General features: G+C 49.7%; 1 protein-coding gene across 5 annotated transcripts in view; it reads left to right on the top strand.

The window, feature by feature from the left end:
• The window catches only part of BCL2L14 (BCL2 like 14), a 38,315-nt gene that overhangs the window by 22,830 nt on the left and 2,896 nt on the right, over nt 1-12,589 (top strand). For all 5 annotated transcript variants that reach the window (XM_072954444.1, XM_072954447.1, XM_072954445.1 and 2 more), the window contains 4 exons: nt 2,640-3,079; nt 7,296-7,490; nt 9,515-9,585; nt 11,162-11,428. In XM_072954444.1, the coding sequence (XP_072810545.1) occupies nt 2,640-3,079; nt 7,296-7,490; nt 9,515-9,585; nt 11,162-11,428 (973 nt within the window). The remainder of the gene's footprint in view (nt 1-2,639; nt 3,080-7,295; nt 7,491-9,514; nt 9,586-11,161; nt 11,429-12,589) is intronic.

Here is a 12,589-nt window from a genome sequence, read left to right as displayed (position 1 = left end):
GAACCTGCACCCGGGGCTTCACGTCCATAAACAGAAGCACAAATCTTACCTGTACGTTTCCATTAACCCCGAAGTTGGGCTTTTACTTTGAACAGAAGGGCTCCAGTGTGTGATTAACTCACTGCTGCTTTAAAATAAGACTCTGCTATAAATTTAACAACTCACCCTTAATGCACAATGCAGCTTAGTAGGGAAAGTACCCTACGGTTGTTAAACGCACAGAAAGTGTCTTAACCAACACTGGATGCCGCTGCGAGCGCTTGCCAGGCCCCGGTCAGGGCGCCCTCCGCCCCGAGGCCGCTGCCCGAGCCTCCGGGCTCTGCTGCTCTCCGGCCTCGGCCCTGCCTCCTGGCTGCGCCCAGTACTCACATCCTTCCCAGCCGGGCTCGCGACACCAATCTCTTCTTTCACACTTGGAAGCCCTGTGCGCTCCACCGTGGCCTCTGGTTTTCCCCCTTTTCGGATGCTGCTCCTGAATCAGCTTTCCGCAAACGTGTTGCTTACATAAGTTGGCCCCTTCCCCTGGCCCACGACGCCGCGCACACACGTGCACGCACACCCGCCCACACGCGCGCGCTCGCACACGCAGGCAGGTTTTAAAGTCCTCACGCTACGTTTGGAGGGAGGTTGTTTTTGTTTTTGTTTCTCATTTTTTTTCAGTTTTATTAGGTAGAATTGTTACAGTTTGACTGCACATGTACAAGGTAGTGAATGTAAACACATATACGCAATATACTGCACATATTCTTAAAATTCACATATAGGTACCGTTCATTGTTTCTAAGAACGTTTAGAGCTTTAGCTTTTTAAACTTACATAGTTGTCAAAGGAATAAAGCCAGCCACAAAATAGGATTAATTCAAAAAGATACATAAACTCCGCTATTAACAGCAACATTATTTATCATTGCCAAGATATGGAAGCATCTTAAGTGCACATCAATAGATGGGTGGGTAAAGAAGATGTAATATACATGTAATGGAATACAGCTCACTCATAAGAACGGATATTTTGCCATTTGCAGGCCTTCATTCACTTTTTTTTTTCCCTTCAAAAACCAGAATTTTATAACTGGCATAAACATTTCCATTGCATCAAAAAATACCTAGAAATAACCTTAACCAAGGAGGTTACCTATACTCTGAAAACTGTAAAACATTGATGAAGGAAATTGAAGATGATCAAAGAAAGGTTTGTGTTCTTTTTTTAACTTACATGTTTTCTTGGAAGCATCATCTTGTGGCCAGAGGAGGGGGCACATCCTCCCTCTGACAAAGGCACAGCTCCTGGAGGCCCCAGGTGCCCACCCTGCCTACAGCGTCCTGAGCAGCACAATTCAAAAGGAAGTTTCGAATTAAAAACTGTGTCAATCCTCCCCCAACACAGTCCAGCGCTGCCCTCCAACCCGGTCCAGTCCCTTCCACACTGAGTCTCTGCCCAGAGCTCTGACCACATGCCTGGCTCTCTCCTGCCCTTTCTGGCTTTCTCTCGGGTGTCTCAGTTCACTCAGTCTTCACGCTGAGTCTACTTTACTCGCTTCCAAGAACCTCAGGTCTCGATATTTCTAAGCAGCACCTTTCATTCACAGAGTTGCCAGATTTGCATAAAAATACAAGAGGCTCTGTTAGGTATGAATTTCAGATAAACAGCGGATAATTGTTGGGGACAATATTAGCAACATACTTATACTAAAAAATTATTTGTTGTTTCTCTGAAATTCAAATTTGACTAGATGTTCCGTATTTTACCTGGCAGCTCTAAATTATTTTACTTTCATTCATCAAATATTTATGGAGAACTTACCATGTGTAAGGCATTATGTTAGGAGCTGGGAAAGCCAGCCAAATTGCAGGCTTCATATCTTACACGGAATGCCAAGTATGGCAAGGAATGGTGGAAATCTGTCCCAGCTAAACCAGAGGGTAAAGGAAGAAGGGAGAGAGGATGAGAAGGGCCAGGGACCCCATACAGCTCCCTCTCCTGCGCTGGCCTCCTTCTCTGCCCACCTACTCTCTCCCATGAAGACTTTTTAAGTGCCTTCCATGGTCTAGGGCCCGTTTTGAAATGTATTGATCAATCAACATGAGAAAATGCAAAGCTTTCAGCCTGATTCTCATAGGCCCGCATCACCTGGCTCCGACTGCCATCTCACCATTGTGCCTCTGCCTCCCTGAGTCCCAGCTACCCTCAAAGCACAGGCCTATGCCCTATCGGGTCTCACCATTCTTCAAACACATCCTAAATTCACCCCCTGCCTACGCTCTGTTCTTAGCCCCAACTTCCATCCCCTCTCAACCCTTTCTGTCCTTCAAGGGGTCTGCACTCACCCTCTGTCTGCAACTGTCTCTTCCTCCCCTGCCTTCCACACTGGCTCCTGCATCTCTGTAGGAGCTCATCGCTCACTTTCTTTGTTTGGCCTCATCCTTGAACATGTCTCTCTTCCTCATCTCTGTAAGACTGAACTTGCAGAAGGAACCCTGGCATCTCAGATTCCCTCCTGCCTCCCAGCACAGAGAGTATAGATGTTCAAAAAATGCATATTGGAAAAAAATGCATATTGAGTTACACTCCATCTCTCCTGACCTACAGAGAGTAGGTTGTCATGGGTAGAAGGACATGTGTGGACTTTGTCGTTGCAGGGCCTCCATGTGTACCACCAGCACCTGTGACCTGGAGGACATTCCCCTGGATGACGATGACCCAGACAGCATGGAATTCAAAATCCTGGAGTTCTACGTCAAACACCATGTCTTCAGGAACACCTCTGCTGTCCTCTCACCAAAGCCCCTGAGAACAAGAAGTTTGTCCCAGAGAGGACCGGGGCCAGCAATCGAGGCCTGGGCTCAGGGGCCATGGCCGTGCAGAAATTCCCAATCCAGCGAGAAGGCCGTACACCTTGCCAAGAAGAAGTCGTCTTGGAGAACACTCTTCGGAGTAGTGGAGAAGGAGGATGATTCACAGAGCTCACCTCCGGAGATCCGTGCTCAGGGGCAAAGGGCCGGCAAACCTCAGAGCGGTCCCCGCAGTCAGCAGCGGCCTCTGTCCCTCTCTACAGCGGAACGGCGCTCAGAGCATCAAGGTAGGCTTTCGGGGCGTCTGTCTCTCCCGCAGCCAGGTCTTCCCCTTCTTCGTGTGCCTGGGGGTCCCCTCCTCCCAGCTGGTAACAAGGGCCTCGGGCAGGGCGCTCATGGTAGTCAGCTTCCCAACTTATTAACATTCAGTTACAATATCCTGACTTTTCTCAAGACTGAGCAGAAAGGATGAGGATGGCAGTGAAGGGTGATGGACTGGTTTTCTGCCTCCACTGTCTGTACTTAAGCTTGCTACCCAAATTCCTAATCCTCGGTGCCAGAGACACCCAGACATGAGGGAAAGGGCCCCACACAGGGGCTCAGGCTTCTGTTCTTCCAGGTAAGTCATCTCCCCTCTCTGGGCCTCTATGTTTCCATCTGTACATTGGAGTAAGCCACCCTCCCTACCTCTGAAGGTGGATGGAAAGATCAGATAGCTGCACACAAAAATGCTTTTCAAAGTACAAGCTACTGAGAAGCGTTTTGACAAAATCTTCCTTCAGTGGGACAAGATGTATTTATTGTGTTGAATGAAACATTTTCATGAAAGGCTTTATTAGAAAGTTGCCCTTCATCCACAGATCTCGGCCATGATCATCATCTTCCCCTCCAATTTGCCCGGATTTTAAAAGCAACCCTGTCTCCTGCTGGGCTGATTGTCCTGTGTAACTTGTCAATAGTGAGTCAACAGGTGGCAGTAATGTCTCAGTTTTAAATACGACTGTCTGGCTTCCTTGGAGAATCAGCTCACATACGGACAGCCTTAGATCACTCACTGCGATCACGGAAACTTCCATTTCCCAACAGACTTATAGAATTTTAGGACAGGAGACGTTAGGATCCAGATTATGCGGGGAACTCCCCCCCGCCCAGGGGTAAGCAAGCTCCTGCTGGCGGGGGTTTGGAGAGGTGGCGGTGGCTGAGCTCTGGAGCAAAAAGGACAGTTTGGAGGCACCTAAATGACTTTCCTGCTTGTCCTGTTCTTTGAGTTTGCCAGGAAATGGGACGATTTTATAGACTAACCTTTGGGCTTTCCTGGGGGAAATGATGTTCTGTATTTCAGTATTACTGAAGTGTCATTTGACCTTTTATATTTTCTAAAATTTCCAGATCTCTGTATAGATCTCCTTGAGAAGGTAGAGATGGTTACCTCCTAAGGAGGCTTAGCTTTAAACATTTATGTAGAGTGGACCCTCCCTTCTCACCTACCTCTCTCCTTGCTTTCTTGTTCAGCGAACTATGTGGTGGTTAGTTGGTTTTATGTTGGATGTGAACCAAGAGGGCCTCACATTCTCTTTCTATTTTGCCACATGTCAGTCAGAGCTCAGCAGTCGGCATCCCCTGGGTTCTTTTAACTAAAGGTCACAATTTAGCCTGTGTGCCATTTCCAGGGTTCAGGCACCTGGCTGAAGAGAGAACTATGAGGTTATGTCCCATGAACAAAGTCAAGCAGGGAGAGGCCTTGGGAGGTAGAAAATGAATGTCAATACCAATTTTAAGAAATACCAACCCAGGTTGTTTTGTGAATCTGTTTTTCTCCACAGCCATGATTTGCTACAACTTAATTAATATAGAGATTATTTTTCCCTCCCAAAAAACAAAAACAAAAACAAAAAACAACCACAGTTGGGCTTGATCTGCCAGGTCCACAGTCTTTAGAGATTCCTATTCTGCCATCCCTCAGCTAGTGGCTTCTAACCTCAAAGTCACCTTAAATTCTAAAGTGGCTGCTGGGATTCCGGCCATCATGTCTACATTCCAAGCAGGAAGAAAGAGGAAGCAAGGGAAGGACAAAAGGGTATCTTCTTTCTAGATAATTCAGCCCCCTTTTAGAGAGCTTTCTTTCTTTTTTGGGGGGAGGAGGTTATTAGGTTTACTTACTATTATTGTTTTTGTAATAGAGGTACCAGGGATTGAACCCAGGATCTCGTGCCTGCTAAGCACTGTATTCTACCACTGAGCTATACCCTCCACCCTAGAGAGCTTTCTTAAAACTGTCCTCAACTTCTTACATCTCAGTGGCTACTCCTTACAGCAAAGGAGGCTTGGAAATTTTTTTTTTTAGTTTTATTGTCAGCTGTCCCTCACATTTCAGGGGTCTGTTACTAAGGAAGAAATAGAAAATGGATACTGGGTAGGAAATAGCAGTCTCGACCATATGAAATTCTCTCCCAAACTCCCTGCCCCTTCTCTTTAAAACAAATGCCTCAGGCCAGTTGCCTTCCCAACCCTGCTGTCATTAACCCCACAATGAGCCCCCAAAATAAGCTCCGAAGGACGGGCAGCCTTTCTGTCCTCTCCCCACCCCATCCGATGTCCCTTTGCCTATCAGATGGCACCAACCCTGACAAGAAGGGAATTTTTTTCCTTTTTTTTTCCAGTTTTTAAAATTAAGGTATTCAAAAATGGGACTCTTAACTAGAGCTGGTTCATTGGAGTCGACATGTGTTGGCTTATAGTTTTTCCTACACATATTTCAACTACATCCTTCACTCCACGCCCACCAATCCATAGAGACAGATACATGTGCACAGCTTAGTCAGATTGGATACTTCGGTGTCTGCGGGCGGTTTTGTGACTGCCCTGCCACATGGCGGGGCCTGGGGAGGGACAGCCTTGGGGCCTTCATCTGCCTCCTCTGAGGGCAAGGTGGGCCCGGTGTGACTTCCGTGAAAGAGCCAGGCGCACAGGCTGCACAACGCTATAGAGGCAGAACACGTAAGCTTTCCTCTCCGCTGTGCTGGGGACACATGGAAAGGCTCCCACTGGTTGGGGGTCCAGCCTCTTGCCAGCTCCTTCCATGGGTGGCCAGCGTTCACGGGGAAGCTGGTCGGACTGCAGTAAGGTGATTTAAAGGTGGAAAGTACATTTGGCTGGGTTGTTAAAACGGAAAGGAAAACACAAATCCTTCTCTCCTTGACCTCTCCAATTCTCTAATTCACTCCTTGTCTGTTTTTGAACCCTATGGATGGAGCACCATGAAAAACGTGGCTTTTTAAGGAAGCCATTATGCATTTGTTTAGAGAAAAGCATCCTGGACAGAGCATCAGTTCAGTGAATGCCCAGAGGGGCGAGGGGAAGCCACCAAAGCTCCATGCAATGGAGGTCTTGGGGGGAGAGGACCAGAAATCACCCTGGTGGCTCCTTCCGCGACGCAATCCCTCCCAGGACCCAGGCCTTGGCCCTCGTGTCTTTCCTGATCGACAGAGCCTGGGAGTTCCCCTGGGCACACCAGCCTTCTAGCCAAAACCCCACTCTGTCACTTTCTTCCAGTCTTATAAATTAAATAGAGTTGTTTTAAAACATTACATGACACGACTGCTCCGTATCAAAGACAGGGCTTGTTCAGGCTTCCAAAAGTTAAGAACTCAGTGATGAATTAGCAACGAAAGGCTCACCCCCCAATAGCTCAGCAGTGCTGCCTGCCCTCCCAGCCCGACCCCATCCCTGAGCAGCGGCGAAGTCCGCTTGTCTTTCACAGGCTATGACACTCAGGGGGCCAATGCCATTTAAACCTTCATGTCCCCAAGTGCTTTATTCTACATGTGTGAATACGTGACTTAAGTCTTTTCCTGGATTATAAATTCCTGAAGGTCATGGGTTACACTTAAGCGTCCTTGTTTGCCTACCAGCATTTTGGGGCTGTTTCCCAGCAGACGCGGAGGAGAGAGGAGACACATGACCCTACCAGCGAGGCGAGTTCAGTGTTCACTTAATAATGGGCTTGAGTACTGAACATGGCCTGAGAGCAGGGGTGTTTCTCTTTCCTCGGTGACCAGCCCCCAAAGGCCTGTCAAACTGTTGAATGCCCTCCTCTGCACCTAGGGGCCAGCTCTCCAACATATAAAGGGTGTCCAAAAAAAAAAAAGAATAAAAATAAAAGCATAATGAGCATTCCCTCCAGCCAAGAACTAAGCACTCCCTTTTGTGTTTCCTCCCTTGCAAAGGGGAAAGGGGACCCTAATTTTGCAAGACTTCAGAAAGAGGGTGCAGAGGGGCAATTGTTTGGAGGAGGCAATCACTCCTCTGGGGACTCCTCCCCCAGCCCAGCCTCTGCCAGGCAACTGCCAGTGCTTTCTGAAGAATGGGCCTCCCCTGCACGCTCGCTCCCGGGCAGCTTCCTTTCCCTCCAGGCTGGTGTTTTCATTTCGGGGAACCGTGCATCTCAATGACCTAGATGAATTTCTGGGAAGGGCCCGTCAGCACCGTCTTGTCTTTTTTCAGCTGTGGACCCCAAAGTCGTTTCCATCGCCAACCGAGTTGCTGAAATTGTTTACTCCTGGCCGCCACCAGAAGAGCAGCACAACCTCTTAAAGGGAGGAGGCTTCCAGTCCACGGGGACTGTTGTACTACAGGGTCTCCAGCTCCAGGGCCCCCAGCTCCAGGGCCCCCAGCCTAAAGCCCCAAGTGCGAAGAAAGGTAAAGTTCCCTTTGGAATGTTTGCCCTGGGCTGTGTTTGCCAGGCAGAGGTCTACACGCACTTCTGTATTTATTCAGCTCTGGGCTCTGCAACTTAGGGATCTCTGCCAACCTGGGCTCAGGGCAGGACAGCAACACGTGGGAAGCACTGACCTTTAGCTCGAGGGACCAGCCCAAGCCAAGGGCAGTGTGCCAGCAGATGGACGCAAACTGCCCAGCTCACTGCCAAGTCCAACGAAAAGTCTCCTACTGAGGGGCAGGAGGGAGCACAAAGCACGCAGTCAGTCTCGTCCACAGGGGGAAATGTGGTATTAGATTTAATCGCATTAGCAATGGCCAAGGCCCAGGGTGCTCACGGGAGAGCACACGGTGTAGGTGGAGCATCAGCCCAGGGGTTTGTAATATTGCCTTGGGCTCCTGTGAAAAAGCAAGGCGCTGTCAGGCACCAGGGCTGGTGCAAAGCATGAAGCAGAGCTGAGAAGTAGTGACCAGACTGGGCTGGTTGTCCCCCAACTGCCACAATAGCTGGGACTGTGGATCCCATCCGACCTGCAGGACTTCTGGAGTTGAGGGAAGCAGAACCAAGTTCAGGAAGAGTTCAGCCCCACGTCCCTCACTAATGACGGTGCTGCCCGGGGTGTTCTTTCCCCAAACTCCAGTGGATGATGAGGGGCCGAGGCAGCTCCTGAGTTTACATCCTGCCAGAATAGAAGGCAGCAGCTCTCCCTCCAAAAGTGTTGGCATCTCCCAACCCCAGAAGCAAGGGTGAGTCTGTCCACCCCAGACTGTGCTGCTGGGACCACAAACTACCAAAGCGGCTCAGAGTGAGCAGCGGGAGGAGAGGAGGGCCCCTCTGAGTCTGCAAAAGGCAAAGTCTTTCCACTTTATTGCTATCTCATGTGTGCCTGGGCCACGTAAGCCAATGCCCCTAAACCAAGCAAAAGCTCGGATGAGAGCCTCTGTGCCCATGAGGAATTCGGGCTGCTGTCCCAGCAGCCTTCCTGGAGAGAGGCCCCAGCATCAGATAAAAACTACACATGGGCGACGGGGCCACACGGTCCTTCTCCCAGGTGCCTTGGGTCTCAGACTTCCCACCTGGCCCTTCACTAGACCTTGTGGGATGATTTTCCTGGCGGCCTGTCCCCTCTCCTTGCAGACAAACATGAGGACTCCATGACTTCAGAGACTGTGCCAGAAGTAAAAAGGCTGTTCCCTCAAGCTGCTGGCTTTGCTGTTTGGATTTTGCTCTCTAGCCATGACTGTTTTCCTAATGTTTACTTGTTAGCACGTTTGGAGACAAGAGGAGTCAGACTCCTCTCCCTCCCCTGTTTCAACGTTCACCCCACACACGGCCGGGAGCCATCTTTCTCTCCCTCTGCCATGTCAGCCTTCGGCAGGAAGAACTGATCCATTCCATTTATTGATGCCCCACTTTGTCGCAGGAACACAGCATACAAAGTGTACATTTTAGTAAGGTCAAATAAACATCAAATTTGAAAGAGAATGTAAAGAGAAAGCCACAGCAGGAAAACAAGGTGGGTTTAGGAATGAGTTTAACTTCCAAAACGCAGGCCAGGAAGTCCGTGCCTCCCTCTCAAGAGGCCAGAGTTTGGCCCTCCGAGCTAACACAAGGAGGGGTGTGATCGGACAGCGATTTATGGGGTCTCCACGGAAAAAGCGCCCTCTGCTCAGGAAAAACATAAAGACCAGCGAGAAATTTCTCCTAAATACCTTCAGAGGGAGGATTATGTGTAGTATGTTCAACATTCTTAAAGTAAATAAAGCGCTGAGTTTCACGGTGAGAACTGGGGGGCCTCAGGAAGAAAGATTACAAGAAAGGAGGGGGCCGTAGGACAGACAGGGTGTCTGGGGTGGTTTGGGAAGAGACGAGGGAAGATTTGCTTGGCTAAGACTTACGAAGCCTGTCTCCCTTAATCCCTAATCAGGCTATAAGCATTGTCCCTGGAAACATTTTAGATGATTTTTTTTTCGTAAGAGAAATAACTGGAATTTTCCCCTGACAGATGGAGAAGACCAAATTATAGCCAAAATCGTTGAGCTGCTGAAATATTCAGGGGATCAGTTGGAAAGAGAGGTAGGGAGCTTCTTGAACTGACCGACGCGTTCTCTTTCTGTGCCTGCGCGCTGGTGCCCAGGAATGGAACCGAACTCCTTCCTGGTTGTTTTGTATTCCTTTTCAAAGTTCTGGTTTCCACTGAGTCCTAAATTTTATTTCCCTTGGAGTCAAGACTCTTTGGCGCTGGCAGCATCTCAAAAATGAATCACTTTGGAAAACATAAGTAAACCTTCTGGAGCCTCCTTGGAATTTTTGGAAGCGAGAAAAGTGACTTTGTTATTGCAGGAAAGGACACCAATAAATTAAAACTTGCTGAATAGAATTCTGAATCTCGTTCCCCGTGTAACTGATCCTCAAGGGAAGTTTAGACTCTTGCATTTTTGCCCTGCAGCCTGGATATCTGTGTCCCACAGCGGCTCCACGTCTGGAGTCCTCTCTGAAACCTCCCCGTAGGATGGCTGGACTGTTCTCTGCTCCAGGCCTCTCTCAGCAGTTCGGCCAGGGGCCGGGTCAGTGTCACTCGCAGAACTTTGGGTTTCATGCCATTTAGAAGCAGAGACCAGTCATTCCCATCAGGGCCGTGTGCGGGTGGCCTTCAGACGCAGAGGTGGTGAGCCGGCCCCTGCAGCCGGGGCTGCGGAACAGACCTCGTCCACGCGTCACCCGCAGACGGCTGCGTAGACCCCCTGTCCGTCAGGCGCTGGCCTGTGGGGCCCGTTTCCTTGTTCTGCCAGGACGCACGAGGAGGAAGTCAGGCCCTGTGGGGGCCCTGCAGGAGGGAGAAACGGCACTGAGCAGCCAGGCAGCTCTCCCCGGTTACCGCACGCTCTGTGGCTCCCCAGTGCCTCTGTCAGCCGTGTGCCCCGAGGACGGTGACCAGGGCGGGGAAGGGCGTGAGAGAGGGTGCAGGACAGGAAACAGTGAGAAGACCTGGGTGCTCAGAATAAAGAAAAGAGAAAGGCGTGTGGGAGCTTCAGGGCCACAGGCAGGGGGCGGAGGGGTGCAGAGGAAGCAGGAAACAGAACCCGGCAGATGATTTAAGGACGCCCCTGGGTTTCTCCAGAACTGACATCAGTGGGTAGGACTTACAGGGCAATTGATTTCTCCCCGCTTGAAGAATGAACTTTCTAGCACTCAGGGCTGTCCCTCAAAGCCAAGGGCTGACTTGTGAAGGAATGATCTTCCTGTCACTAGAATTCCAAGTCGATGCCAGTTTCGTACTGGAACGAGGAGTGATTTCCAGGCTGCGAATTCTGCCCATTACACAGCCCCTAGCAAAGCACTTGGCGCTGGATTACAGCTGTCAGTAAACTGTGAGCCCCTCCAGTGAGGGCCTGAGTCAAGCATCCACAGCACCTGCCTGTTGTAAGTGCTCAGGAAACATCTGACGAATGAACAGGCTGTTCAGTTTTATCACGTTTGCCCCCATGAAATGAATTCACAGAGGAAGTCCATGCCCCGGCCGGTCCTACAGGACGCAGTACCACGGCTGAGACTAGAATCCAGGGTTTTCCGTTGGGGGTTTTAGTGGCCCAGTGTTGAGCAGGAGAGTCCGCCTCACTGCTATACTGAGTGCTTCTCCTCTTGCACACAGCTGAAGAAAGACAAGGCTTTGATGAGCAGATTCCAGGATGGGCTGACCTACCCTGTTTTCAAGACCATCACAGACCAGTTCCTAAGGGCTGTGGACACCAGAGGAGAATCAGAGGTCAAAGTTCACAGCTTTAAGGCTGCTCTTGCAATAGACGCCATGTCCAAGCTCACAGCCATCGACAACCACCCCATGAACAAGGTGCTGGGCTTTGGAGCCAAGTACCTGAAAGAGAACTTCACGCCCTGGATCCAGCAGCATGGTGGATGGGTAAGTGTATCCTGTCTCAGAATGAATCTTCCCACAACTCAGAGGAGATGGAATAGAAAGGGGTTTTTTGGGTTTTGTTTTTTTATTTGTTTTTTTTAAGTGAAGGGAACACTTCTTTGAAGCCGTTCTCATGAGTTTACGACACTTGAGTGGCAAGAGATTTATCCCACTGATGGGAACATATTTTTTAGTGGTTATCTTCATTATCAATAAATATTTACTGAGTTCCCAAAGGGTACATGGGGCCTCTGTGTAGGGGGAGAGGGAAGAGGGATGATCAGATAGAACAGGAAATGAAGAGATGCTGAGATAGAAAATGTTTAGATAGATATAATTTCTGTTTTCACAAATTTCGGAGGCCACAGAAGCCTGGCAGTGAGACAAGGAGGCAGACAGTTCCTTAGTCTCTCAGCTGCTGCTGGGGTGGGGGTGGGGGTTGGTCCTCACCCAGAGATCCAGGGCTTATGACATTGGGCCATTGCTGCATGGACCCAGCCATTTGTCAGGGACATTTTGATACAAACTAAAGAGCAGTGACATTTCCATCTATTTTTAACTTTAATTACCTGCTCTCAGGCCAAACAGACACCTTCACTTCTACCGCCTAACCTTTTCCCTTGAGATTTCCTTAAAACTGCCACGTTCGGATGGCCTCACAACCCTTTCAGAACGCTTTACCCCAGAGCCCTGACTCTCTAGGCCTAGGGCGTTTCTGTCTGCTCACGCTTTTCCCAGGAGGACACACGTTGTCATCAGCCTTCTTTCCACGAGGAAGGTCCAGGGGCCAGGAGCAGGTTTGAGTCTGCTCTGGGCACGGCCAGCATGACCCTGGGGCCTCCAGACAGACTGAGTCTCTTGCTACCAGAAGGAAGGCACAGCTGATCATGTCCGCCAAGGTCTCCACTGTTTGCGCATTAAGCTACCCAGACTTCTGTTCTTCCCTATTTTCTACCTTTGCATCAAATATGGTAGCGCTTAAAAGCCTCATCTAAGCAAAGCTCTGAAGTATTCTAACATCAAGCTGCCTTACCTCATGCTGAGAGGAGAGCTTCCTCCACATTATTCCAGCTTTAACTGCTTTTCCTCCCAGCACCCCCTCAAGTCCCTCTTCCGCCACGGAGACTATCCTGACCACTCCGGCTCAAGATCCTTTTACAACAC

This window comes from Vicugna pacos, chromosome 34, assembly GCF_048564905.1.
Source record: "Vicugna pacos chromosome 34, VicPac4, whole genome shotgun sequence".
In the NCBI taxonomy this organism is placed as follows: domain Eukaryota; kingdom Metazoa; phylum Chordata; class Mammalia; order Artiodactyla; family Camelidae; genus Vicugna; species Vicugna pacos.
The sequence above is the reverse complement of the archived record's forward strand: the minus strand, read 5'-3'. Positions and strand labels throughout refer to the sequence as shown.